Source organism: Cavia porcellus, unplaced genomic scaffold (genome assembly GCF_034190915.1).
Source record: "Cavia porcellus strain 051 isolate PalLab524CR breed Dunkin Hartley unplaced genomic scaffold, mCavPor4.1 scaffold_25, whole genome shotgun sequence".
NCBI lineage: Eukaryota > Metazoa > Chordata > Mammalia > Rodentia > Caviidae > Cavia > Cavia porcellus.
In genome coordinates, this window is record NW_026947508.1 from 12,134,152 (window position 1) to 12,159,234 (window position 25,083).

Here is a 25,083-nt window from a genome sequence, read left to right on the forward strand (position 1 = left end):
GACCCCAAAATGCCACCTCCAATGTCCCGACCCTGTTCCTATTCACTCCCTTGCCCTGTGGACCCAACTACAGTAGTAGCAGTTTGGGCGGTGCCATAGGTGTGGCACTTGTACCTTCCTGCCAGGCTCTCCTGCAAGGTTAAAAGCTGCCCACACCGAACATGTTTATCTGTTCTGCATTAACCGGAGCCTGGCACGTGCCAGTCCAAGGGATGCATAAGGGGTGGGCCAGGGATGGAGGAGCACTTTGACTCAGGCCTCTCTACCAGCCTCTGCCAGCCTCTCCTTAAACAGCGTCTCTGCCACCCCAGTGTCACTGGCTGGCAATTTGGTACCCAGCGCAGAAGGCCAGTGGATACGTGTATCGTATTACCTTTCCCATGCCACGCCACCTCTCTTCATGCCAGCCTGACTCAACCTTTCCCAGCTCCTCTTGGCCGGGGGCTGCACCAGGGGTTCCAGTAATGAGACTGGCAGGGCCTCTGAAAGGCAGGAAGCGGCCTCTTTCCCGTCTTTCCTGCCCAGATGGGCAGCTGGGCCAAGTTGCATCCCCAGAGCAGAGGGGCCTGGCGTGCGGCCCACGGGTAGGATGAGGTCAGGCACACCCAGCCCTCCCCGGGGATGGTGCACATGGCTCTGGCTGGGAGATCTGGGCTCGGAGCCTGGGTTGTATCTGAGGGAGGACACAAGCCACTGACACATCGTGGGATGTGGGGGTAAAAGCTGGGGGTGGCACCGGACAAGATGGGCACTGCCTCACAGGCCTGGCACATAGCGGGTACCAGCCTGAAGTGAGCCCATTACACTTGGTCCCTGGCAAGGGGGGGCGGGGTGTGATGAGAACTCAAGTAGGGTCCAGAAACCTGCCCCACCTCTGAACAGTGGTCAGACCGAGACCTCCAACCTCACTTTCCGTGTCAGATAGGGGCAGCACCTGCAGCTGTACGGCGGGTGACAGTGTGTGTATCACATGAAGCAGTGCACAAGGAAATACCACCTGACATTTGAGAGGAGGAAAGGAAGCCCAGGGAGGGCAGTGCTCCAATGTGATCTGAAAACTGGGGACTTTCCCACCTGGGGGTGCCAGCTGGGCACTGGGGGTGTGTGGCACCTAGAAAAGCACAGCCAAGCAAGGAAAATATCTTGACTTTATTGGCTACGTTGACAGCAGCTCTGAGTTGGTGGCTGCCTTTTCTACATGGTGTGACCTAAATGGGGGGACAGTAGTCAGCACTTCTCCGGAGTGGGGTGCAGGAGGCTGGGCCAGGCGGTCTCGGGGCAGAGCGTGACAATAGCCAACCTCAGGGATGTAGGAGGCGACAGCGGTGGGCCCTTAAGAGACGGTCCTGTTGGTGGCTCAGAGGCAGGGAGGTCCAGTGTCCAGGGTGCCCAAAGCCTGTGCTACCTCACGGCGCCAGCAGCAGGCAGCGGCGGCCAGGGCTGCTCAGCCAGCTCCTGCTCCAGCTGCTTGAAGCGCTTCTTGGAGGCCCGTTTGGGCCGGAGCTGCCGCAGGCAGGCTGGCAGACACTGATCCAGCATGCTCTGGATGGGGAGCAGAGAGCAGAGGGGCAGCTGGGGCTGAGCCCCAGATCCTGCCATCCCTCCTGCCCTCCCTGCCGTGGTCTGCACCCCACCTCCAGCATGAAGGCCCCCACAAAGTTGCAGGTGACCAGGCCCAGCAGCAGCAGCTTGAAGCAGGTGTCTGTGATGTTTCTCAGCCCTAGCGGCCCCTGCAGGAGGCCGGGGACCAGGATGAGGCCCACCAGGACAGAGCCCAAGAGCACGAGGGCCACCAGGAAGGGCACTGAGGGCGGGGGAGTTGATCAGCCAGGGAGCCACACCCAGGACACGCCCCTCTCCAGAGCCCCATCCTCCCACCTTGGCCCAGCACCCCCATTCCTCCCCGCAGCAGCACCGTTGGTGTAGAGTGGCCGGCGGAACGGTGCCCCCTTGGACACAGCTGCGGCCAGGATGAGGTACTGGAAGCCGGACAGGGAGAAGATCACTGTGTTCTCATAGTTGGGTAAATTGTCGGGCGCCGGTATGGTCTTATTCAGAGGCACGAACCTGGGGATCCAGGGCCAGGGTCAGGGAAGGGGTGTATACAGAGGGCACAGGGGCAGAGCTAGAGGGAGACTGCTAAGCTCAACTCACCAAGGCTGGGCCACAGCCAGGAAGTAGCCCCCCAGCTGCACACCAGCCACCAGGGCCACCTGCAGCAGCAGGCTGCTTAGCACAGGCACACTGAGCAGGGCCCCGGGTGGCCGCGCACGCCCCAGTGCCAGCGCTGGCCCCGTGCGGCTCATGAGCACAGCCACTGTGGTGGTGATGACCAGGTCGATGGCCAGAAACTGCAGGTCACCCAAGTTGGTGTTGATCTGTGGCAGGGGAAGAAGGACAGAAGAGAAGATGAGACCTGGCACTAGCCCACCCCCAGGGCTGCTCCTGGCCAGTTGGACAGGGGAACCCCACTTCTGTCCCTGAGCAGCGGGATGGGAGAAGCGTCCTTCCAGCTGGCAGTCTGATGGGGGCAGTGCTCGTTGGGGACCCCCTAGTTTGATGCAAGTATGTCCTGCTATCAGGGAGTCCCCTTTTCTGTCCCATGGTGTGACCCTAGGGTCCTAACTCCAAGAGGTGGTTTCTCCACCTGTAAGGCTGTGCCCTGCAGCCCCTCAGCTCCTGGGGACAGGTGGTTCTGCTCCCAGCAAGCTCTGAACTTTAACATACAAGGAGAGAGACGCAAGTGCACCCAAGTACAAGGTGTGCACTGTGGATCACCTGCATTGTGGCGGGGAGCAGGGCTCACAGTCGGGGAGCAGAAGGACGCCCCTCCTGAGCAGGGGAGGATCAGGATCAGAGCAAGAGTGGTTGGGGGAATGGGTAGAGAAATGGGCACTTAGCTCTACCCCACTCCAGCCTGGGCTCTGCCTCAGTCTCCTCTCCATACGGGGAGCTGCTGGAATTAGGGACGAGCTGTCAGCACATCAGCTGCTGCTGTCTTTGAAGACCTACTGTGCACTGGGCTGGGCCCAGCGCTTTCATCCCAGGAGCCCCACAGCCATGTTACAGCCCACGTCCCGGCCGCCAGGCTTCTGGCCGTACCGAGGTGCGCCTGCCCTGCGGACCTCACCGTGTAGAGGATCAGCACTGAGATGAACTGGGTCAGGCTGTAGAGGGCCATGTACTTGAACACGCTGAATGACGTGTCGAGTGAGCAGCGGCCTTCCCTAGGGAGTGCGGCAGGTTAGGCTCCCTCCTGGGCTCTGCATGCCCCAGCCCAAGCCCTGTCCACCTTACCTGATGACCATGGGCACACACTCGATACTGGCCATGCTTGAGGTGAAGGGCGAAACCACTGAGGCCTCAGCCTGGGACAGCGAGATGCCCACGTCGGCGGCCTTCAGGGCTCCGCAGTCATTGGCACCATCCCCACACATGGCCACGCAGTACCTGGGGGTAGTGGGGGTGGCTGTGAAATGACTCCAGCCCACGCCAGGCCTGCTGCTGAGGGCAGACCCCCAGTGCCCAGGTGCCACATGGTGCCCAGGAAATTGGCGTAATTATTTTTGGTAGGACACAGACAGACAGATCCAGGACAGCATGCTTGGGAGTTTTTTTTAATACTGGGGATGAAACCCAGAGCCTTTGTACTAAGCTACATCTCCAGTTTTTGTCATTTTTCTTTTTGGATCAGGGTTTCACTACATTAACAAATTAAGCTATACATTGCCCAGACTGGGCACAAGCTTGCAAGCTTCCTGCCTCAGCCTCCTGAGTGCTGGCATTGCAGGCATCTGCCACCATACTTGGTCTTATGTTTTATTTAGAGACGGGTTTTGCTAAACTGACAAATTGTCCAAGCTGGGCTTGAATTTGCAATCATCCTGTCTCTGCCTCCCAGGGTGGTGGGATTACAATGTGTGCCACCACTCCCAACTCTGCGTTGAGTTTTTTTAATGGTACCAGGGATTGAACCCATGACTCTGTGCTTGCAGGCAGGTACTGTGCCACTGAGCTATATCCCCAGCTCCTCTGGGTGAGTCTTAAGGGCGATAGCTCCCTGCAGGAACCCCTGGGTCCCCCATGCCCCAGCACTCACTGAAGCCTCTGCAGCTCGCACACAAGCTCTGTCTTCTGCTCAGGAGCCATGCGGGCGAAGACAGTGGCCTGCACCAGGACCTGGGGGCACAGAGAGGGGCAGGGCTGAGGCCAGGGCTGAGCCGGGGAGGTGGGTGGGTGGACGGCCAGGCTCATGGCAGTCCTACCTTGGGCAGCAGCTTGGGGAAGTGCTTCATAAGGACACCAAAGGTGTAGCCGCTGAGGGCCAGGTGGCTGGATCGGCGGTCTGGCTCCACCGTGTAGCTCTCTGACTGGGCAGGATCCTGAGGGCCCAGGAAGCTCCGCTTAGCTCCCCCTGCCCACGCTGCAGAGCTAGGGTCCAGATCAGGTGACACAGGGTCGCGTCACTGCTGGGATGCAGCTGGAACTCTGGGCTGGCCTCACCTTTGTCCCGTTCACAGTGGCAGGGTATTCTGTGGGCAGGAACTCAAGCGAGGCAGGGCGCCCCTGCTCAGGGTGGGTGGCATGGACGATGACCAGACGCTCCTGGGGGCCCACCATGCCGCAGCCCCGGGCCACAGTGACTGCTGTCTGCAAGTTGTCCCCTAGGGGAGCAGGACAGAGTCAAGGTCAGAGCCACCCAGGCACTCCTCCTTGCAGAAGGGAAAGCCGAGGAAGCCTGTCTGTCACCAGCAGCTGAGTGACCTTAGGCAAATGAGCCTCATGTCAGGACCTCCGTTTCCTAGGGGCTCAAAGAAGGCATCAAAGGTCCCAGGAGGAAGGACACTGGGCTGGAGTTGCACAGATACCATGCAGTGCCGTATGACTTTGCTGGTCAGTGTGTGTGCACACACGTGTGTGGACAGTGTATGCACACATGCGTGTGAGGGGTTGGGGCACCAGGAGCAGTGCTTTGAGCTCCCGCTCTCTCCCCAGCTAGGATCTTGCGCCATGAGACTGTCACATCATTACCCCCATTTGTCAGGAGCAGAAACCAGAACCAGAACAGTCCCCCAGCCTGAGTGAACTGACCCATGCCTGGCCTCTGAGGAAGTCACTCCACTCGGCTGACTGTTTCCCCATCAGTCAGCTGTGGGTGACAAGGACATCTGCAAGTTGTACTACTGTAGAGATTCATGATAACCCAGGAGGGGCTGCTGAGGGTCCCCTTCCTTCTGCCCAGGACAGGGCAGATCCCGCCCTCCTGATTCGGGCCCTGCAGGCCATGGCACCTGTCACCATGACGGTGCGGATGCTCGTCCTCCGCAGAGCCTGGATCACCGGTGCTGTCTGTGGCTTCAGCAGGTTCCGCAGGACCAGCAGCCCCAGAAACCTCAAGTCCTGCTCCACGGTGTCCCTGAGGGGTGGGCAGCCTTGGGTCAGAGGTCACACAGTGATCATGGCCCCCCTTTCCCAGACAGCGGGCAGGCCCACCTTGACAGCTGCTGTGTGGCCTCCAGGTTGGGGGCGATGGACAGCGGCTTGCAGGCCAGGGCCACCACTCGGTAGCCAGCAGCTGTGTAGCTCTGCAGGGTCTGTGCAAAGTCGCTGGGCACTATGGTGAGACGCAGTGTCACCGGGTGGTGCAGGCAGAGGCAGGACCCCCCCACACCCACACACTGTGCCCGACGGCACACTCACCTGTGTCAGGGCTGCACAGGCTGGCCACCAGCTCCGGGGAGCCCTTGACATAGGTCTCAGGCTGGGCGGCCCCCGGCCATGCCACCACTACACTCATGCGCTGTAGGGTGGAGGAGAAGGGGAAGCGGCCCAGGACGCTGAGTGGCACCTGGGGTTCCTGCAGGGTGGGAGGAGCTGAGGGCTGGCTGTGCAGGCCACCCCTGGGCCCGCCCCCTGCAGGAACCCCATGGCTCACCACCGCTCCTGTCTGGGACTCCCACGGTGGGGGTCTCATCACTGCCAAGACCTGGGTTCCAAGTGCTGCGTCGGTGGCTGACTCCTCTTCCAGGACCTGGAGGGCAGGCAGAGAAGGTTGGCAGCTGGGGGTCTCGGTCCAGGGAAGGAGGCAGCAGGAGCCTTGAGTTATGATGCCGAGGTGGTTTCTTATACAGCAGATGGGGTGGCCCTCTCACCCAGCCAGTAGACTCCACCATCTTGAGGTCCATGGGGTCACCCACTGCGGTGTCCTGGAGCCGGCTGAGAGCGTGACAGGTGGCCAGGGCTCGGAGCAGGGGCCCCATGGGCAGACAGCGGGGCTCTGGCACCAGCGGGAGGAACACCTGCCCCTTAACGGGCACAACCCCCATCACATCCAAGCCGTCCTCAGTGAGGGTGCCAGTCTGTGGAGGGACAAAGACAGGTTCCTCTGGGTGGTTACCTTGGGGGCCCTGGAACCAGAGCAGGAGCCAGGAAGAGGTTCTTTCTTGCCTGAGGACCTTTGCACATTCAGTTCCTACTGCTGGGATCACCCCTGCTTGGTTTCTGTGCCTGGAGTTCCTCTAGGAAGTCATCTTTCTTCACTTCCCAGCCTGGGGCAGGTGGCCCCTGCTTTGGGTCCCTGTCCATGGGCAGCACACCATCTACTCACTGAAGGATGGATAAGCCAGGGCTCGCCCTTCCTAGGGGATCCCCCCTGCCCCGATGCCCACCTGGCTCTGCACCAGCCTGGAGCTTTGTGACTCTGACCTTGTCCCTCCTCAATTAGTGCTCCCTGTCCTGTCCAGTGTAAAGCCTCTGGCACCCATGGCACTGCCACCTCTCTCACCCTGCCACCCCACCGTTCACTGTGGACCAGGTCACCAAGGTGCTGCTGCAGGACCTGCCCACAGGAGCCCCAGCTGTTCTCTCGGAGTTTGTGTCCCTGCCATTACCACTGACCGCAGTGCCACCTCTCCTCCTGCGGGCTCGCTGCCTGGTGTACTGTTCACATGGGAACATGCATGGGGACATGGCCCTATCTCCTGAGAAGCCACTGTCTCCTGGGAAGCCACCCACATCAAGCAAAGGAGACACCAGAAATAGCCAGCTAGGGAGGCACTGGGAGGGCACAGAGCTGACAGGTGTGATAGTGGGCGACAGCCTGCAGAGGGGAGGCAGGGAGCGCGTGGTGGCTGGTGGGGATATCTGCGGTCACTGCTGAACCCCAGGTGTAGAGCGGGGCCCCACAAAATCTTGAACAAATAAAAATATGAGTCCGGGCGTTTCACCTGCTGGACCCTGAGCAGGTGAAGGTGGGGTGCAGCCCCCAAGGATGGTGCTGCCTGCACCCAGAGGTGGATGGTGCTCGTCCCTGTCCCCAGCCCGCCCGCCAGCAGCCCCCACCTTGTCGAAGCACACCAGCCGCAGCTTGCCACCCAGGTTGATGCGCAGCGGGTGGATGCAGAAGATGCCCTGCGCGCGCAGGCGGCCCTGGGCGTAGAGCGTGCACACTGTCATGGCGGCCGGCAGGGCGGGTGGCACCACCACCGTCACCAGGTCCAGGGCCCGGATTATGATCTCATTCACCGGCACCTGGCAGGAAGCACCGTGAGCTCTGGGGCAGCCCGGGCTGACACAGCTGGCTTATGGTCCCCCCAATCCGATCCCAGTCCCCGCAGCTCACCCGGTTGCGGTGGAGAACGAAGATGCTATAGACCGTGCCAAGCAGAGCTGGGGAGACAGCGAGGGGTGAATGGGACTTTAGTCCCAGGCTGCGAGCCGACGGCAGAGCGGGGTACAGGGGCCCACTCACCCAGGACAGAGAGGGCAGCCACGAACTTCATGCTGTGCTTATAGAACTTGAAGTTGATGGGCCGGGGATGCAGGATGGAGCTGACCAGGCCCCCTTTAGCCGTACAGAACCCTGGGAGGAGATAGGGAAACCGAGGCAAGGAAAGCCGTGTGAGGACGGGGTTCCCCATTTCATGCACCCCAACTGCACCCTGGGGTGCTAAGACACAATGCTCACACTGTCAGCTGTCACCCAATTTGGGGTCAGATGGTGGCCCACAGGCCTTGCCCAGCCTTTGTGGGGTTTCAAACATGGCATCAGTGGACAGAATCTAAAAATAGGGCCCTTAGCCGGATGTGGTGGCTCATGCCTGTAATCCCAGCACTCAGGAGGCTGAGGCAGGAAGATCGTTGCAAGTTCGAGACCATCCTAGTCTACAAAGTGAGCTCAAGACCAGCCTGAATTGCACAGTGAGACCCTGTCTCAAAAAGACCAAAAAAAAAAAAAAAAAAAAAGGACCCTTTCCCTTACAATCTGGATTGAGAGTGGACTCTTTACTGCATGCCCGGGGCATTTATAGTCCCTGCTGGATTCTGTGGACATCAAAATGCTTGGTCCCAGCCTGGAGCAACTCTTGTTATTAACAGGAGGACACAGAGGTCCACATAGTGTGGGACTTGCCCAGGTCCCTCAGGAGGGCAGTGGCAGGGTGGGTGTGGGGTGGAGGGCTCCGGGGCCCGCCCTGCCCTGTGATACCTCCCCAGCATTCTTCTCAGCCTCCTCATATGCACCTGTCTGGGTCACCACTGCCAAGACGTGGGGTCCACCGTAGGCCTTGGCCTGCAGGACGAGGGTCCCGCAGAAGAGCGTGTGCCGCCGATGAGTCTCTGGGCAGTACGGGCTGGGCCCCTCCGGGAGGGCTGTCTTCAGCACCGGGACGCTCTCCCCTGGGAGGGACATGGTGTGAAGTGTATCATAATTATGCCAGCACAAGCTCATACTGCTTTTATAGTCAAACCAGCCAAAATATTTACACAGGATGAGACCTAACCTCTCTGCAGCCCTGGACAGGCTGCCTGGCAGAGCAGTGATCCTTTGCAAAAAAAAAAAAAAAAAAAAAGGGGGGTCACTATCTATTAGCACCCCGGCTTCTTAGGCATCTCGAGGGGGCACTGTGAGGGCAAGGGCCCAGGATGCGTGCTGCTCAGAAGCACAGTGCAGGAGCATGAGCCCACGTGTCAGACCGGAAGTGTATTCACTTTGGTGCACACGAGCACAGAGAAAGGTGTTTGATGCCCCACCACGCTGGGCACCAGTCTCCCAAGGGTCTGCAGTCTTTAGGTCAGGAAGGCTGCCATGGACAATTCACAGATGCTGGGGCTTCCTCTGTGCCCTGCATGCTCTGGGCACTCCACACAGCCTATCCGGGAGAGACTGAGAGCCCATTTTATAGAATGAGAAAATGAGTCACAGATAGTTAAGCGATGCAGTCCAAGGGTGTGGGGTTAACAAGTGCCGACGCCAGGACTGTTATTCAAAAGGAAAAAGAAAGAAAACTCTGGAACTGCATAATGAGACCCTATGCCTCAAAAAGACAAAAAAAAAAAAAAAAGAAAAGGCTCAAGCTAAAACTTCTGACGCAAGGCAGAGGGGCTGGGGGCCGGGAGAGGATAGAGGCTGGGCGGGGGCTGGACTCACCTGTGAGACAGCTCTCATTGACCATGCACTCGCCAGCCACCAGGGCAGCGTCACAGGGCATTGGCCCACCCTCCGGGGGCAGCACCAGGCAGTCTCCGGGCACCAGCTCACTGGAGTCGACCCATTCCTCCCCTGAGGGTGGGAGGATTCAGTGTGGCCTCCTCCCCGGCCACCTCCCTGGTCCCCTCCCAGCCTCGGCCCCTCACCTCGCCCAGGCCGGCGCACACACACTCGCATGGACAGCTTGACCATGTCCCGCAGGGTCTTGCTTTGCTGTGGGCAGGGGGATGAGAGGGTAGGAGGGTGGCAGCCCCTGGGGGACGGTCCTGCCCGTCTCTGCTGGCCTTGCCTGCTCACCTTTCTGGTCTTGTACATGGCCAGGCAGATGGAGACGGCGGAGATGAGGAAGATGCACAGGGCGTACCAGTAGTAGTGATCGGCCAGCCACAGCCCGATGCTGAAGGCCTGGAAGCCGTAGTAGGGGTTCAGTGCCTGCGAGGGGCGGGAGGCAGCATGAGGACCCTGGGCAAACCTGGCACGGGCCACCGGAGTAGAGGGCACAGGGGTTGCCGGAGGATGGCCATCAGGCCTCTCCCTGGCTCCCACTGGTGCCCAACTGGATGCCCCTGAAGCAGCCTGCTTCTTCTCCAGGCTAAAGAGGACATGGGTGTTTGCTGAGCCCCTGCACTAAGCGCCTTACGTGTCATACAATCCTGATGACAGTTCTACCAGATGGGTGCCCTCAGCTCCATTTTACAGATGAGAAAGCTGAGGCACTGGCCTAAAACCATCCAGCTCCTGAGGCAGCCTGTGGGAGATAGCAGCCAGATTCGCAGGCTCCTGCCTTTCACGGTGTCTGCTGTAACACTGTTTTACTCTGTATGTGTCCAGGTCACTGGCTTCCCTCTGTTCCTGTATGACTCTGCCTTTGTCCTGTCCCCGTCCTGACTCTTGGGCTCTGCATGTGTAGAGTATGGGCCTGGTCCCTACACCCAGGACCCTGGCTCTAGGTCCGGGAAGGCTCTAGTATGTCAAACTGTGCAGGTATCAGGCTGCATGGTTCTGCCTGCCTCTGGCCCAAGGCTTCCGTGGATCCTCCAAGGCCCTGCTCTGGTCTCTCACAGGCCGACCTGACTGAGACAACTTTCTACTACCTGCCTTGGAGAAGGGGACAGCTGTCTGACCTGTCACTGTGAAGTGTCCCAGAGGAAGGAAGCCAAAGTCAAGCACACACAGCAAATCCACGCCAGAGCAAGTGCAAGGCGCAGGGGTGCCCCTACCTCATCCACCAAGAGCTGCGGGTAGGACTTGACCGGTATGCTGATCACGTTGGGCCCGAAAATCGTCTTCCTGAAAGGGGGTTGGTGGCCGAGCTGTCAGATGGAAGGGTACCGTGACAGCTGGTCTCTCCTAGGGCTGTGAGGCTGGGGAAACTGAGGCCCAGGAAAGGCACTGTGGGAAGTGGGGGTCCTTAGCTCTCGGGGACCCGGGCCAGCACCCACCTCACAGTTTGGTCTGGGAGGCTGAGGCCGGAGCGGGAGGCGTGGATGTCGTCACAGGTGTGGCCATGGTCCAGCAGGCTGGCAGCGGGAGGGGGGACACGGGTGTTGTGGGTTTGAGTTCTGCCCCAGGCTCCAGCCCCCCACCCACTTCTGCCACTCTGCCTTCCCTTGAGAAAGCACTTCCTGCCAGAAACTCGGGGCTCAACTTTCTATTTTCTTCCTGTTTCTCTCCAACCGTCTTGCCAAGGGAGACCAATGACATGACGATAATTATAAGGGTGACATGAGCAGTGTTTAGCAACAGGAGCATTACTGACACTTATGCAAGTCACTTAACCTCTCTGGGCCAGTTTTTCATCTTCAAAACAGGGCACTGAGACATTGGACTTGCTGTTCTCCTCACTGGGCAGCAGGGGGCGATGGTGCCATCCCCGCCCGGTGGGGCCCTTTCTGGCAGGTGAACACACACAGTCTGCAAGAGCCGCATCCCCCAGGGGAGCTGGAACTGATGGGTAAGTGTCCCGCCCCTTTCTCCCTGGGGGAGGCAGGTCTCCCAGAGGTGGAGGTCAGCGCTCTGCTGATTTGAGGAGACCCTCTGGGGACTGCATTCCTGGGGCTCACGGTGGCACTGGCCCGACACCCCTCTCCTGCCGCACTCCCCAGTGCTGCCTGGGGTCACTGTCGGATTCTGCAGGTAGCGCAAGGGCTGCCAGGCTACGTATGCTGGTCACAGCTATGTAGCCACCTGCGGTCAGCTACATCCAGCTTTGCATAAATTCTCATGTTCTACCTCAAAAGAGCTCCAGGAAGCGTGAATTATCTTCACCCCTGATTTTCAGCCTAAGGACTGGGCCTGGAGAGGCTCCGTGACCCACTCAGGTTTCACGGCACACCGAGGGAAGACCAGGCCACTGTCCGCTCTACCCAAGCCAGCCCGCTGTGGGAGGAGACGTGGGTGGCGCTGTCCCTAGCGCCTACCTACCTGACTTGAAGGAAGGCTTGCTGGGTCTCGATCCAGATGTAGCGCCTGCCCTGGAACAGGTAATACCGCGCCACCCGCTTCTGGGGGAAGAGTGGAGGCCAGTAGGAGGTGGCCTTGGGTCCTCGGAGAGGGTCTTGGGTGGGTGGGGGCAGGGGAACCAACCCTCCTCTGGCACAGTGTGCAGCTGGGCCCAGGGAGGGACAAGGACTTGTTTAGGAGGTGGCTGTCCACTTACTGCCTCTTCCCTCCTGCGGAGCTGGGCTGTATCCTTCCACACGGACCGGGGCACTGCCCCCACGGCCACCTGGCTGCGGCCATCCTCTGCCTGCAGGGGCAGCTCCAGGCTGGGGAGGAAGCTGAGGGTTACCCTGCAGCTCCTCGTCCCCACGGAGCCCCCTGCCCCAACAGGACGGAGGCGCCAGCTCAGACTCCTGGATGGGACAATGGGCTGCCTTACCTGCCCTCACCGATGGCCTCAGTCTGCACCTGGACGGTGAAGAGCTGCCACGAGCTATCCTGGGACACAGATGTCTGGCCTTAGTCCTAGAAGGGACCCTCCCGTCCCAGTCCCCTCCCTCATAGGTAGCCCCTGCTGGAGAGGCAGGGTGAGCCCCGTGAAAATTTTCCCGCAGGAAGCCAGCGGCAGGCTGCCACCCTGGCATCCCATGCATGCCCCCTGGCCTCCGTTTCCCTTCTCCAGCCCCAGGCCAGGCCGCCTCTCACCTCTTTGTCTCTTGTTTCGATGACGAGAGTTTCGGCGCGGGCCAGGCTGCAGGGCCGCAACCGCAGCCGCACCCCCCACAAGGGCTTCCAGCGGAACAGCAGCAAGGGGATCCCAGCCAGCACCCAGACCACGGCGTGATAGCCGATGGCCCTCCAGGGACTGCCACAGTAGCCACTGAGCCTCTGCAGACACAGGCGAGAGGCCGGTGGGCTGGGGCCAGGGCGGGAGGGGCGGCCAGGGTGCCCGGGGCTCCTCACGTACCACGGATGAAGCTGAGGAGCTGTGGGGACCGATTGACGTCCCTGTCATCAGGGTCCCATAGCTGGCGGGCGGGCTGCCCATGAGAGGGCTGCTGTCTGTGGGCAGAAAGGAGAAACAGCGTTTGGGGGGAATTTCCTATTCTTTCTTTTTAGGCCCCCCTTACTTGAGACTGAACCCAGGAATTCTGCGCTGAGCTACATCCCCAGCTTTTTTTTTTTTTTTTTTTGAGACAAGGTCTTGCTTTACAGGGCTGGCCGTCATCTGTCTGGAGTCTAAGCTTGGATTTGTGACCCTCCTGCCTCAGCCTCCCAGAGTGCTGGGTTTGCAGGTGTGAGCCACCATGTGTGCAGCTGGTTGTCTGCCTTTTGGAAAGGTAGTGTGACTGGGGCTGGTGGATGCAGCAGCTCTGGCCTTGCTGGGCCTGTTATCTGGTCACTGTTAGTCCTTACGCAGCAAGATACTTCCTCATGCGGCTGCCCATCTCTGGGGCACAGCCTGCGAGGTCCCATTCAGCTCAGGTCTGGGGCGGAAACACTGAAAAGTCCAGAGAGACGACAGCCAGGCCTGTGAAGCCATTTTTGCAGATAGGCAAACTGAGGCTGCTAAGGACAGTCTTAGGGCTGTGGTCCCAGCAGGGCAAGCCCATGAGTGTTCTGGGCACTGAGAGGGTGGGGCTTCCTGCTCCGCGCCAGGACATCCTGGGTCACCTGCAGGACCCTTGGGGTGTGCAGGGGCCCAGTGCATCCTGTGGCTGGATTCCTTGGAACTGGCCAGGTGCTAGGCAGGCCCCCAACAATTACTGTGGTGAAATGGAGCAGATGCAGAGCAGGCTCTGATTTTCTGGGCTCCCTACTATCTTCACCCCTTAACCTGTGGCCTTTGGACAGTTCCCAGCCAAGGCCAGAGAGTCCCAAGCAACCGCTACAGTCACAACATTGAGATCCCTCATTTGCTCGGTCCCCAAACAGCTTCCTGTGTGCCCAACTGCAGGGACTGGAGGTGTCCTTCAGTGTTCCCCCCACACACAAAGAAATCACGAGTTAACACGCCTCATTGCTGTGGGGCTCTGCTCCCAACCCTTTGCATATGGTCGGATGACACAGTTATGGCCATTTACAGAGGGTCAGAGGCTCACAGGAAGCATACGGCAGGCAGCTCGAGGACTCGAGCCCAGGCAGCTGACTCCACGCTGGGTTTTTGTTGTTGATCTTTGTTTTGCGTTTAGGTGTTGGTGGCCTAGACTGGTACAACAGCCTGGATGCCAAGAGGGCACCAGCTTCTTTGTTCTTTCTGCTCTGCTCCTCTGGGTAACGACTCCAGCCACAGGCCCTCCAGCGCTCATCTTCCCAGGAAGCCTGGGTGAGGGCACAGCAGGTTCTGGGTCAGGACCTTCAAGACGGCCATGTCTGGCTGCATTCCTTTGGCGGGCGCCTCACCGGCTTCTCGTGTGCTGAGTCTCAGGGCCCTGACCAGTGTCCCCACCCTTACCTGCCTGGGCACTGAGTGGGACTGAGATTTCCTGTACTAGCTTGAGGCTGACTTTGCCAAACCAAGGCTGAGACTCGGCCCGGGCCCCGGCTCACCCTGGCCTCTCCTGTCTGCTGATAATCGCTCTGACCATGCGGACAGCAAGAGCGCGTGACTCTGCCAAGTCCTTCCCAGGGACGAGCTGCTCTGGGACCCTCCCTGCAGCACTGCAGGGGACCAAGGCTCAGGGAACACAGGCTCCCAGGTCAGTTTTGCAGCTGGGAGGTCGGAGCCAGGACTGGGACTCTGCACACCTCCTTCAACTGATAACCTGGAAGCCAATGAGTGGAATGTGCCAGGGGCCAGACCTGCTCTTGGTTACTGGCTGCTCAGAAAACAAACAGCAGCCATCCCAGCTCCAGGAAGAGGCTGGTTTCAGGGCAGACAGACAGACAGATACACACGGACAGCAATGGCATGGTTGGCTGGACAAAGAACATCAGCTCCCTGCTTCCTCTGCTTCCTGGCTCAGAGCCTGTGGTGGGAGCTGGGATGAAGCAGAGGAGTGGCATCCAGGACAATTCTCCTTGTTTGGCAAGGCCAGGTGTACAGGTCTTCGGTCACCAGCAAGCCACAGGCCTTCCTTGGTTGTTTTTTTTTTGCGGGGGGGGGGGGGGCATTGTTTTTGTTTTTGAGACAGGGCCTCACTATGTAGCCCTCCTGCCTCAGCCTCCCCAGTGCTGGGATTACAGGCGTGTGCCACCATGCCTGGCTCTTGAATCTTTTAAGGTGGCACAAGTGTCTCCATGAGATTTTTGCCAGGGCCCTTTATAGCCCAAGAAGGGTACCTACCCTAAGGGAGTTCTCACCTTCCAGGACTGTGTTTGGGACATTTTTATGAAGGACAGGGAAAGCGGTTCTCCAGTCCCCAGGGGCTTCAGGCAGGTCCCATTCCAGGAGCTTTCCATGCAATCATCATTCATTCTTCTCCCCACAGCCCCATGAATCAGGGATGACTTTCCTTCCTGTGTTACAGCCTGGGAAACTGAGGCACAGAGAGGCAAAGCTGCCCCCACAGCCACACATCATCAGCGTCCTCATCACTAAGTGTGCCCCTGGCTCTCTTCAAGGCAAGGCAGGCGCCTTCCCCTCCCTGGGCCTGCAGTTCTCATCTCTAGGAAGCTGATCACAGATCTTGCAAGCACACTGAGATGGGGAAGTCCCAGCAGCCCCAGCAGCTGGGTGTTTCAAGTCCTTGAGGCCTTGGCCTGGAGGATGGGGGTGGAGGGCGGCACCCTCCCCGGGAGGGCGTGGCCTCTGCTCTGACCCATTTTCCCAGGCTCTCCTCCCTTTCTGTCTGTCACCATGAGAAGCTGCAGCTGAGCGCCTCCTGCGGGCGCAGGGATGGGAGAGAAGCCAGCACCTTTCTGATCTCATCTGATCCCAGAACACAACAAGCTAGAGGGTGGGGAGGTCCCTTCTTCTCCAGTGACAGCCAAGAACTGGTCTTGAAGCTGAAAAACACCCAGCCTTTCCCAGGTCCTCTCTCCCCACCCTGTCTCATCGGGCTGGCACCATAGTGTGACTGGCCCTGCTCACAGTGCCAGCTGTGTGCTGAATGAACCAATGAATGCGTATCTCTCACAGACACAGCAGGGCATGAAGCCAGGAATGCCAGGCCCGAGGGTCCCGTGCAGAGGTGTGCAGGGCTTCCTAAAGAGCCCTGGTCGTAGACCCCAGGATCTAAGCAGTGTTCCTTCCCTGGGAACTCCTAAACTCCCACACAACCTTGGCAAGGGGAGGGCGGAGGAACCTGCAAGCAGGAGGAGGAAACCGCATCTGGGGCAACCTCTACAGAGTCTTTGCAAGAGTCAAGCCTGGGCACCTGTCAAATCACCGCTTCGCCTGTTTACTCCTGGCTCAGCCCCGCAGGGTGGCCCCAGGGAGGTGGGCGGGTTCTCACCAGCTCAGGCCAGCCTAGAGCAGGCCCGCACAGGCTGGGTAGCACAGAGACTGCGAGCAGTGCCAGGGGCCTTTTAACTCTCTGGAAAACTGAGAACACAGCTACAAGGGCCCTCACCCAAGCTCATATAATTTGCTAGGGGAAGCGGGTGTGGTGGCAGACGCCTGTAATCCAAGTACTGGGGAGGTTGAGGCAGGAGGATCACTAAGAGTTAGAGGGCAATCTAGTCTACATAGTGAGTTTAAAGCCTGCCAAGGATACAAAGCAAGAGTTATATCTCAAAAAGAAAGAAAAACAAGAAAAAGCTTGCAAGGGCGAGCAGCTGGGAATGAGTGGATCTGAATGAACACATCCTCCCTTCATCCTCACAGCCAGCCACAGGAAGCCCTACGATTCCCATTTGAAATGAGGCCCAGGGCTCTAAGGCAGAGCTTGCCCAGCATACCCAGGCTGCAGACTTGATCCCTACTACTGCAAAAAAGAAAAAGAAAAAAGAAAAAAAGGAGGCTCAGAGAGGTTGAGTATCATGCACAAAAATCACACAGGTAAAAGCCAGGCGTGATGGTGCACTCCTGTAATTCCAGCACTTGGGAGACTGAGGCAAGAGAATTGTTTAGTCAGGGCTCAAGGCAGCCTGAACTGCACAGTGAGACCTTGTCTCAAAAAGACAAACAAAATAAAACAAAAAAAACCCAAACAAAAAAGCCACAGCTATGTGTGGCCAAGACCGGACAGGAGGACCAAGGGATACAGCTCAGTGGCACCGCACTTGCCTGGCAAGAGCCTGGTCTTAGCTGATTCCTGGTACCAAAAATAAAAAGACTGGACAGGAAACTGGTGTGAGCTCACAGCGCTGGGACAATGACAGCAGCACTGCTGCACAGAGGGCTGGAGTCAAAGCCATCTGGGGGCCTTCTACTTCCTGCAGAAGCCCCTGCTTCCTGCCGGCGACCTGGCAGCGGTCCAGGGCAGCTGCTCCATTTCACAGCGGCTCCCCAGTGCAAGGAGCGTCTGTCCATCCTCCACCACAACGCGGTGGGTGTGCGGTGGGTGTGTTCGTGTCAGTCTAAATGATCTTGGCCTGGAGTCCAGGGGCTGCTTTATTTTTTTCTGATTTTCGTTTTTTGCAGGGCTGGGGATGCTCGGCCGCTGAGCTGCACACCGGCCCTTCTCCTCCCCCTCCCCCTGGCTGCACCCTGGGCTGCGGGGCTTCCGGGGGAGAAGTGGAGGGAGACAGCCACGCAGGGGTCTGCACATCTCTGGGGAGGAGGGCCATAGGGCTCCTAAGCAGCAGGGAGGATTTGTACTGAATTCTGGAAGGGGGACCTGTGACACCAGGCCTGCGATGGAGATCCTGGAGGGTGTGGCTCTAGGATCTAGGCTGACAGGCTTCCTCGGACCGGAGGCAGGAACCAAGTGCAAAGCCAGTATCACCGGGGCACTCCTGAGACTTGGCCAACCGCCCCATTCATTCGGCTGACAGGGTCACTGCCCGGAGGCTCACGATGGCGCAAGGCTCCCGAGCCGGACATTCGTCACTCCGCCCGGGCCTGATTCAGTGCAGTGGGAAGGTTCCCGGCTGTAGGGATCCTCGGACCCGGCGGCCCAGTGCGGGAGCAAGAAAGGGGCTGCGTAAGGGAGAGGAAGCCCAGGGTGCTCGGCCCCGGCTCGCGGCCCTGCGCTGGGGCTGTCGCCGGTCCTCCTGGGACCCCGCATGGACTCACCTGAGCTCATAGCGGCTCCGCGCGCTCATCGCCGGCCCGGAGTGCGCGAGGCTCTTGCGGGCGCGGTCCGGGCGGCGGGATCCCGAGGAACGGGAGCGGGGGTGGCACCTGCTCGGCCGGCGCGGTCCAGCTACTGCAGTCGCCTTATGGCCCCTTGCCCCGCCCACCCGCCGATACGGATACGTCCTCCCAGCCGCGCAGGGGCTGCCGGGATTTGTAGTCCATCCCGGGACCACCGAAGGCAGAGGCGATGGGCTGGGAGACAGGTGAGAGTGCACCGAGTTCGCCCACAGAGCCCGGCGGCATCCACAGTGGTCAGGGACTATGGGTGATAAGTCCAACGTGGTGCGCACGCCTGCAGTCTCAGCACTCTGGGAGGCAGAGGAAGGAGGATTGCGAGTTCAAGCCCAGCTTGGGCAATATGTGGACAGTGACCCTTTCTTTAAAAAAAAAAAAAGTGTGTATCGAGGAGGGGTGATGGGCATGGAAAAGCAAAAATGATTAAGGTTCATTATGTGTATGTACCAATTCCAAAATTATGTAATTATTATGTATCATAAGCACATACTTTTTTTTTTAAGCACATACTTTTAAAAAGCTATGCAACTCCATTTCTTGTAGGGTGTGAGACTGTGGGTGAGTTACTGAACTTCGCTGGCTTCCATTCCTAACCTGCAGGATGACAGTGACAGTAGCACCGCCTGCTTACTGTGGGCCCCCTGGAGAGCACGGATGTAAAGTCCTTGGGACAGTGCCGGGGCTCTGGGTAAATGTGGGAGAAGGAAGACACACCTGCCCAGAGACTCACGGGCTGACACACACTACAGGGGCGCTGGGATGCAGGGACAGGCACTTGGAGGTGGCCTTGAAAATGCCAGGGAGATGGTGGCAGCATAACCAAGCCTAGAAGCCTCAGGGTGTGACCCAAAGACACACTTCCATAAGTGGGGGCACAGAAACCCCTCAAAGGAGCCGAGAAAGCTGAGTGCAGTGTCACAGGCCTGTAATCACAGCTCACAAGAGTGAGCCCAGCCTGGGCAACTTAGTGATTTAGCAAGACCCTGTCTCAAAATAAAAACTTTAAAGGACTTGGACTTAACAGAATAGTACAGAAAAAGGAAAAAAAGAAAACCAAAAAAACAAAAACAAAAACAACCCAAGTAGGGTGTGGTGGTGCACACCTGTAATCCCAGCATTCAGGAGGCTGAGACAGGAAGATTGCTGCTAGTTCAAGGGCTACATAGTGAGTTCAAGGCCAGTTTGTACTACAGAGTGAGACCCTGTCTCAAAAAGAAGCAGAAATACTACTACTAATAAAAAATAAATAAAAATAAAAGCCCCTTGACCAGCACTGTTCTAGGAGCCGGGATGCTGGGCGTGAGCCACACAGATGTGGCCCTGTCCCTGCAGAGCCTGCTGTCTATGGGAAGCAGCCCAAGGTGAACAAAAGAAGGGTGGGAAAGGGCCACCCTTGCAGCTTGACCTACCTCCACCGTGGGGCAGGAGGCCAGAGGACGCTTCCTTATAAGCCACAGAGAACGAGGCAGCCCTGCTGTTTGCTGGGGTTTTCTCTGGGAAGTGGCCTCGCTGTGTGGTTGTCCTTGTGGTCTGAGGGCCAGGCTTCCCTCCCAGATAACCAGGCAGCAGTTTCTAGTCATGCGTGGCCAGGGAACAGTTTCCTCCCAGGGCTGTGGCCCTCCAAGGACCACGTGGAGGACATGGGACGCCAGGGCGGAGTGCAAGGAGTCACTGTATGGGCCGGGTTACACCGTGGCATCCCCTAGTACCTCCACTGCTCGGGTTTCACTGGTTTTTTGCAATAAGGGATTTTTCCCCTCTGTTAACAAACCCCGTGGTAAGATTATGGCTGTCCAGACACACGGGGAAGTGGCGTTTCAGCAGCTGTCCCACAGTTACCCTGAGCAAGGAAGGGGAGGGCTAGAGGAGAATTTGGGCGATGGGAGTGCCTAGGCATTGAGAGGAGAAACGGACATTCTTAGCCTTGTGTAGAAAACCCAGACTCTGAACTGCCAGCCATACAAAACTGGGGAAGAAAGGCAGGTATGATGGCACACACCTGTAATCCCAGCATTCGGGAGGCTGAGGCAGGAGGATTGCTGTGAGTTTGTGGTCAGCCTGGGTTACAAAGTGAGTTCAAGGCCAGTTTAAACTGCACAGTGAGACCCTGTCTCAAAAAAAAAAGCAACTGGGGAAAGGGATGCAAAAAGAACCAATGTCATGTACATGTCATCATTATGTACTGTAAACAGCTATTAATTAAAAAAGAAGGGGGCCCAGGGATTTAGCTCCGCAGCACAAGCACCTGCCTGGCAAGTGGAAGGTCATGAGTTCGATCCCTGGTACAAAAAAAAAAAAAAAAATATACGACTTTGTGCACAATAAGGTTTTTAAAAAAAATTTGTAACTTTTATTGGCGATGCTGGAGATTGAACCCAAGAAGCAGTGAGCTATATCCCATCCGTTTTTAAAATTTTGAGACAGAAGCTTGCTAAGGTAACCAGGCTGGCCTTGAACTTGTGATTACAAGTGACCACCACAGTGTCTGGCCTTTTACATTTATTCTTTTTTTTTTTTTTCTTACATTTTCTTACATTTTTTTCTTACATTTATTCTTTTTCTTACTACACAGAGACAGGGTCTCTCTGTGTAGTTCAGGCCTGTTTTGAACTCCTTATGGAGCCCAAACTGGCCTTGAACTCTTGGGTAATCCTCCTGCTTCAGCCTCTTAAATGCTAGGATCACAAGCGTGTGCTACCACACTGGTTTATATTTATTCTTATTTAGATTTCAACTGCAGTTTTGAAAAGTGAATGCTTTGAATTCCCATTTACAGGTAGTAAGAGAGAGGCACATTTTTTTTTTTTTTTTTGGTGCAGGGCATTGAACTCAGGACCTCGTGCTTGCTAGGCAGACGCTGTACCACTAAGCTAAATCCTTGATCTAGGGTCAGCAATTTGGCTGAAGACCTAGTGACACTGATACAGGGGAAATCTGACTCCCAACCTGCTAGATGTCCAGAATGCCGAGTTTGTGTTCTCTAAAATTGAGGAACGAATTCTAAGAACAATGGGGGTTACAAAAGAGAAAGAAGACTTTACTGAGAGCAAACTTCTGTCTGTGAGGGACAGGAGGGGCCCAAAAGTGGGTTGCCCACCGATCTCACTTCTCAAGGGTGTTTATTGAGCAAAGCTGGGGGTGAGGGCGGTTTAAAGTGGGACAGAATTCCGATCAACCAATAAGATTTCAGTTACAGTCACGGAGGTAATATTGATCCAATGGGAAATCACAAGGTGAGGATGAGATGGGACAAATTACTGTGAACCAACAAGGTTACAGCAAGTCTAGTTGCTTGAGTATCATTGATTAAATGGGAGTCTAACTGGGAAGCAGTCGCGAGGAGTCACATAGCAAGGGCACAGGGGACAGAAGAGGACTTTCCTGGAAGGGGCTGGTTAAGAAGGCCGATCCTCCGCCCCAAGGTAACTGATGCCTACTTAGACTATCAGTCATCCCTGGGGAGGTATACAAGGAGTTCTTTTTTTCTTGAAGCCTGACCTTCAGTAAATCTGCCTCCAGCCACCGTTGTCTCCTGCAGTCACCTCTCCGGGGCCCGGCCCTGTCTGCCTTCCCAAAGCCATCTGTGATAGCTTTGTAGACTCGTACTGTGCACATACAAGGAGGATGGATAAAGGACAAAACCCTCTGTTCTCTGCTTGGGTGTGCCTTTTATTAGAAAAGGGGGAAATAAAAATGATCTGGATGTGATGTGTATATGTATCAATTCCCCAAGATGAATGTAATTATTATGTGTCACAAACGTATACTAACAAACTCCACATGAGGCCAGGCATGGGGGCACAGGCCTGCAATCCCAGCATCTGGGAGGCTGAGGCAAGAGGATTGCTGAGGTCAGCCTGGACTAGCCAGTGAGTTCAAGGCCAGTCAAACTATACAGGAAAACCTTGCTTAAAAAAAAAAAAAAAAAAAAAAAAAAAACAGAAAAAAGAAAAAGACCTTGTCTCAAAAAACAAAAACCAAACCAAAGTTTTCATGGTGCTGAAATAGAACATTTGCTTTCAATTTGATGAAAGATTAAACAGAAGCAAATTAAAACTTCAACTGCAAGCAGAAACACTGCAGAGACACCCAGGATTTGGAGGCAGTGATCTTGACAGGATCACTCCCAGAATATCAGGCCTGATCTCTGGTGCCCCAGGGCCGTTTACGTGCTGCACAGGTACAAAGGAGCTACAAAGGTGAGAGGGAACAGCCCAGCAGTTCCCATTAGCCAGCAGAGTGAGCTCGTGGGCTACAAGGGTGGATTAATGGTCATCAGTTATGAAGCACTCACAGTAGTGCAAGCAGGCATTCTGTACGTTCCGTCCCGCTCTCGTGGTCACAGGGGTCAAGAAAGTAATTACAGAGCCATGCAGCAGTTACAAAGCTGAGCAGCTTCCAACGACAAAGTTTTATACAGAACCATTTCTCTTGCACAGTTTTTCCCTTTCAAAACTACCAGTGGACAAAGTTACAGTTTAGCTCGAATTCAGATGGGGTGGGGGGGGGGGTGGCCCACCAGGCACCTGCTGCGGCTGACCTGAAGGGCTGCTTCCTCTGCGTCTAACAGCCAGGAAGCTATGTATGGGAAAATCTGTCTCCCACAGATCTGGAGATGAGCAGCAAATTCACATTAGCTGGGAATCCGGGGAATGTGGCCTCGGCTCCCTCTGAGCTGAGGGACCCGGCGCCTTTCCACGGGGCTGCCTGGGGTATTTTCACCCCTCACTTCCTAACTCTACACTCTCTCCTGTCTGCCTGCTGCGGGTCTCACTGTGAATCAAGAATCTCTTTCTTTTAACTTGAATGGTACTGGGGATCGAACCCGGGACCTTGTGTGCGCTAAGCACGTGTCTGCCACTGAATGGCACCAACCAGCTGGCTGGTATCCCAGCGTTCCTTTTGTTTTTTGAGACAGGGTCTTGCTATGAGTTTGGTGTCAAATTCATGATCCTCCTACCTCAGCCTCCCAGCTGGGGTTGTAGGTATGTGGCACCTCACCTGGCTTCAGAGTTTCTTTTTAATTCATGACACTGACTCCTAGATGACAGGAAATAAATCTCGTTGCTCTGTGACATCAGGACCTCAGTGCCTACAATGCTGGAGACTAATGCCTGAACAGCTGCTTCCTCCTTTTTTGGGATGGGGACTGAATCCAGGGCCTCTGCACTGGGCTACATCCCCAGACTCCTTACAAGGTTGTTTTTGTTTTTTTTTTACGGAGACATGCCTCATTTAAGGATGGAGTTCTGCTCCTGTGATGAAGTCCTTAAGTGAACCGATGGCTAAACGAGGAATTGCATGTAGTATGTACATTGCAAAATCCAGAACGAAGAAATGTTCAAAGGAAACTGCAACTTGATGACTTTGCTTTCTTGCATAACCCTCACATGTAATGTGTAACAGGAGGTAAGTCAGTCCTGTACTGCCCCGTCAGCAGCAGTTACAGTGCTGCAGTCGGCAGGCAGCCACTCCACAGCCACGCTGCAGCGGGGTCCTGTCTCGTATTTCTGTGTGGCATGTGGTAAATCTGAACAGCATGGCTTAGCTGTTAAGTGCAAAGAGCTGTTGAACAGGCAAGTCATAATGCAAGGAATTATCTGGGTATTTTTACTTTGAGACATGGTCTCCAAGTTGCTAACTTGCCCAGGCTGTGCTTCCACTTCCAAGCCTCCTGCCTCAGCTTCCCAGAGTGCCAAGGTTATAGACCCGCACCAAGCACACTGTGTAGCCCATGCTGGCTTCAAATTTATGGTAGTGTTTCTGCCTCAGCCTGCTGACTGATGGGATTACAGCTGTGCACCACCGTGCTTGGTGATTTCTTTTTGGTACGGGGAATGGAACTCATGTCCTTGTACTTGCCAGGCAGGTGCTGTGCTGCTGAGCTAAATTCCTGGACCTGAGGTTATTCTCAAGAACAGAACAGTGAACAGTGTGTGGTGGTGCCCCTGTAATCCCAGCATGCTGGGAGGCTGAGGCAGGAGGATTGAAAGTTTGAGTCCAGCCTTGGCAATGTAATGAGGCCCTGTCTCGAAATAGTTCTGGGACTATGTGTGTGTACTAGGAATTGAACTCTCAACCTTGTGCTTGCCAGGCAGGCATCGTGCCACTGAGCTATATCCCAGTACCCCTGTCTCAAAATAAAAAAAATAGAAACAGGCCAAAAGATTTAGCTCAGTGGCATAAGCACTTGCCTGGCAAGTACGTAGTCCTGAGTTCAATCTCTGGTACCAAACAAAGGGCTGGGATGCAGCTCAGAATTAAAGCCTTGGGTTCAATTCCCATCACTACAAGAAAAGGATGGAATTGTCATGTGACATCTGAGTGTACATTAGTAGGTGTCAAATTGTTATCAGAACACCAGCATGGTGTCAACCAAAGTAAAAGATATGCAAGGAAGTAAAGCTCTCACTGGCCAAGGCGGGGCTCTGAGCAGGCCACCCTTGAGGGCTCTTTGTCTAAGGGGTCTTTTTTTTTTTGTCTTTTTTGAGACAGGGTTTCACCATGCAGTTCAGGCTGGCCTTCAGCTCACTTTGTAGCCCAGGCTGGTCTTGAACTCGCAAGGATCCTCCTGCCTCAGCCTCCCAAGAGTGCTGGGATTACAGGGGTGAGCCACCACGCCCAGCTTTGTCTAAGAGCCTTTAGGGGCTCAGAAGGGCGCTCAAGAATGCAATCTCTATACTGCAGGAGCCTATATACAGTTCAGGGTCAGATGCAGGCAGTGTCTATGCAGGCCATGTGCCCTGCCCATCATGTTCTGGAGGCCCCAGGTGCCTGGGGACACTGACAGATATTTCTGCCAGGTCCTAGAGAGTTGTGACTCGGCAGATTCCAATTTGGGACCCTGTCTTTCCTGCCTAACAGACTCCTCCTTGTCTCTCTATTCTCGCCAATGACAAAGGTGAGTTTTTTCCTTCATTTTCCTGTCTTTTTGAGACAGGGTCTCAGTATGCGG

General features: G+C 56.3%; 1 protein-coding gene across 3 annotated transcripts; it reads right to left on the minus strand.

Moving 5' to 3' along the window:
• Positions 1-1,130: 1,130 nt before the first annotated feature.
• Atp13a2 (ATPase cation transporting 13A2) lies at positions 1,131-18,220 on the minus strand. Of its 3 annotated transcripts, none has more exons than XM_023565739.2 (29): positions 18,051-18,220; positions 12,897-12,991; positions 12,635-12,817; positions 12,369-12,427; positions 12,147-12,255; positions 11,912-11,991; positions 10,930-11,007; positions 10,708-10,777; positions 9,785-9,919; positions 9,634-9,700; positions 9,428-9,559; positions 8,521-8,676; positions 7,751-7,861; positions 7,622-7,668; positions 7,342-7,530; positions 6,153-6,359; positions 5,936-6,031; positions 5,701-5,857; positions 5,494-5,614; positions 5,292-5,416; positions 4,504-4,664; positions 4,266-4,382; positions 4,100-4,179; positions 3,298-3,450; positions 3,131-3,227; positions 2,155-2,378; positions 1,916-2,067; positions 1,635-1,804; positions 1,131-1,542 (listed from the first exon to the last, which is right to left on the minus strand). In XM_023565739.2, exons 1-29 carry the CDS (start codon positions 18,058-18,060, stop codon positions 1,402-1,404), a joined length of 3,522 nt encoding a protein of 1,173 aa, XP_023421507.1. In that variant the 5' UTR covers positions 18,061-18,220; the 3' UTR covers positions 1,131-1,401. The 3 variants fall into 3 exon arrangements, with proteins under 3 accessions (XP_023421507.1, XP_063091669.1, XP_063091668.1); XM_063235599.1 differs by having other exon boundaries at positions 1,635-1,730; positions 6,153-6,407; XM_063235598.1 differs by having other exon boundaries at positions 6,153-6,407.
• Positions 18,221-25,083: the final 6,863 nt, after the last annotated feature.

Bases quoted from the DNA above. Each gene is read 5' to 3' on its own strand.
- Atp13a2 (XM_063235598.1), bottom strand. The intron at 12,256-12,368 runs GTAAGGCAGCCC...CTTCCTCCCCAG, and splicing joins GAGGCCATCGGTGAGGGCAG to CCTGGAGCTGCCCCTGCAGG. The intron at 8,677-9,427 runs GTGAGTCCAGCC...TGTCCCTCCCAG, and splicing joins CAATGAGAGCTGTCTCACAG to GGGAGAGCGTCCCGGTGCTG.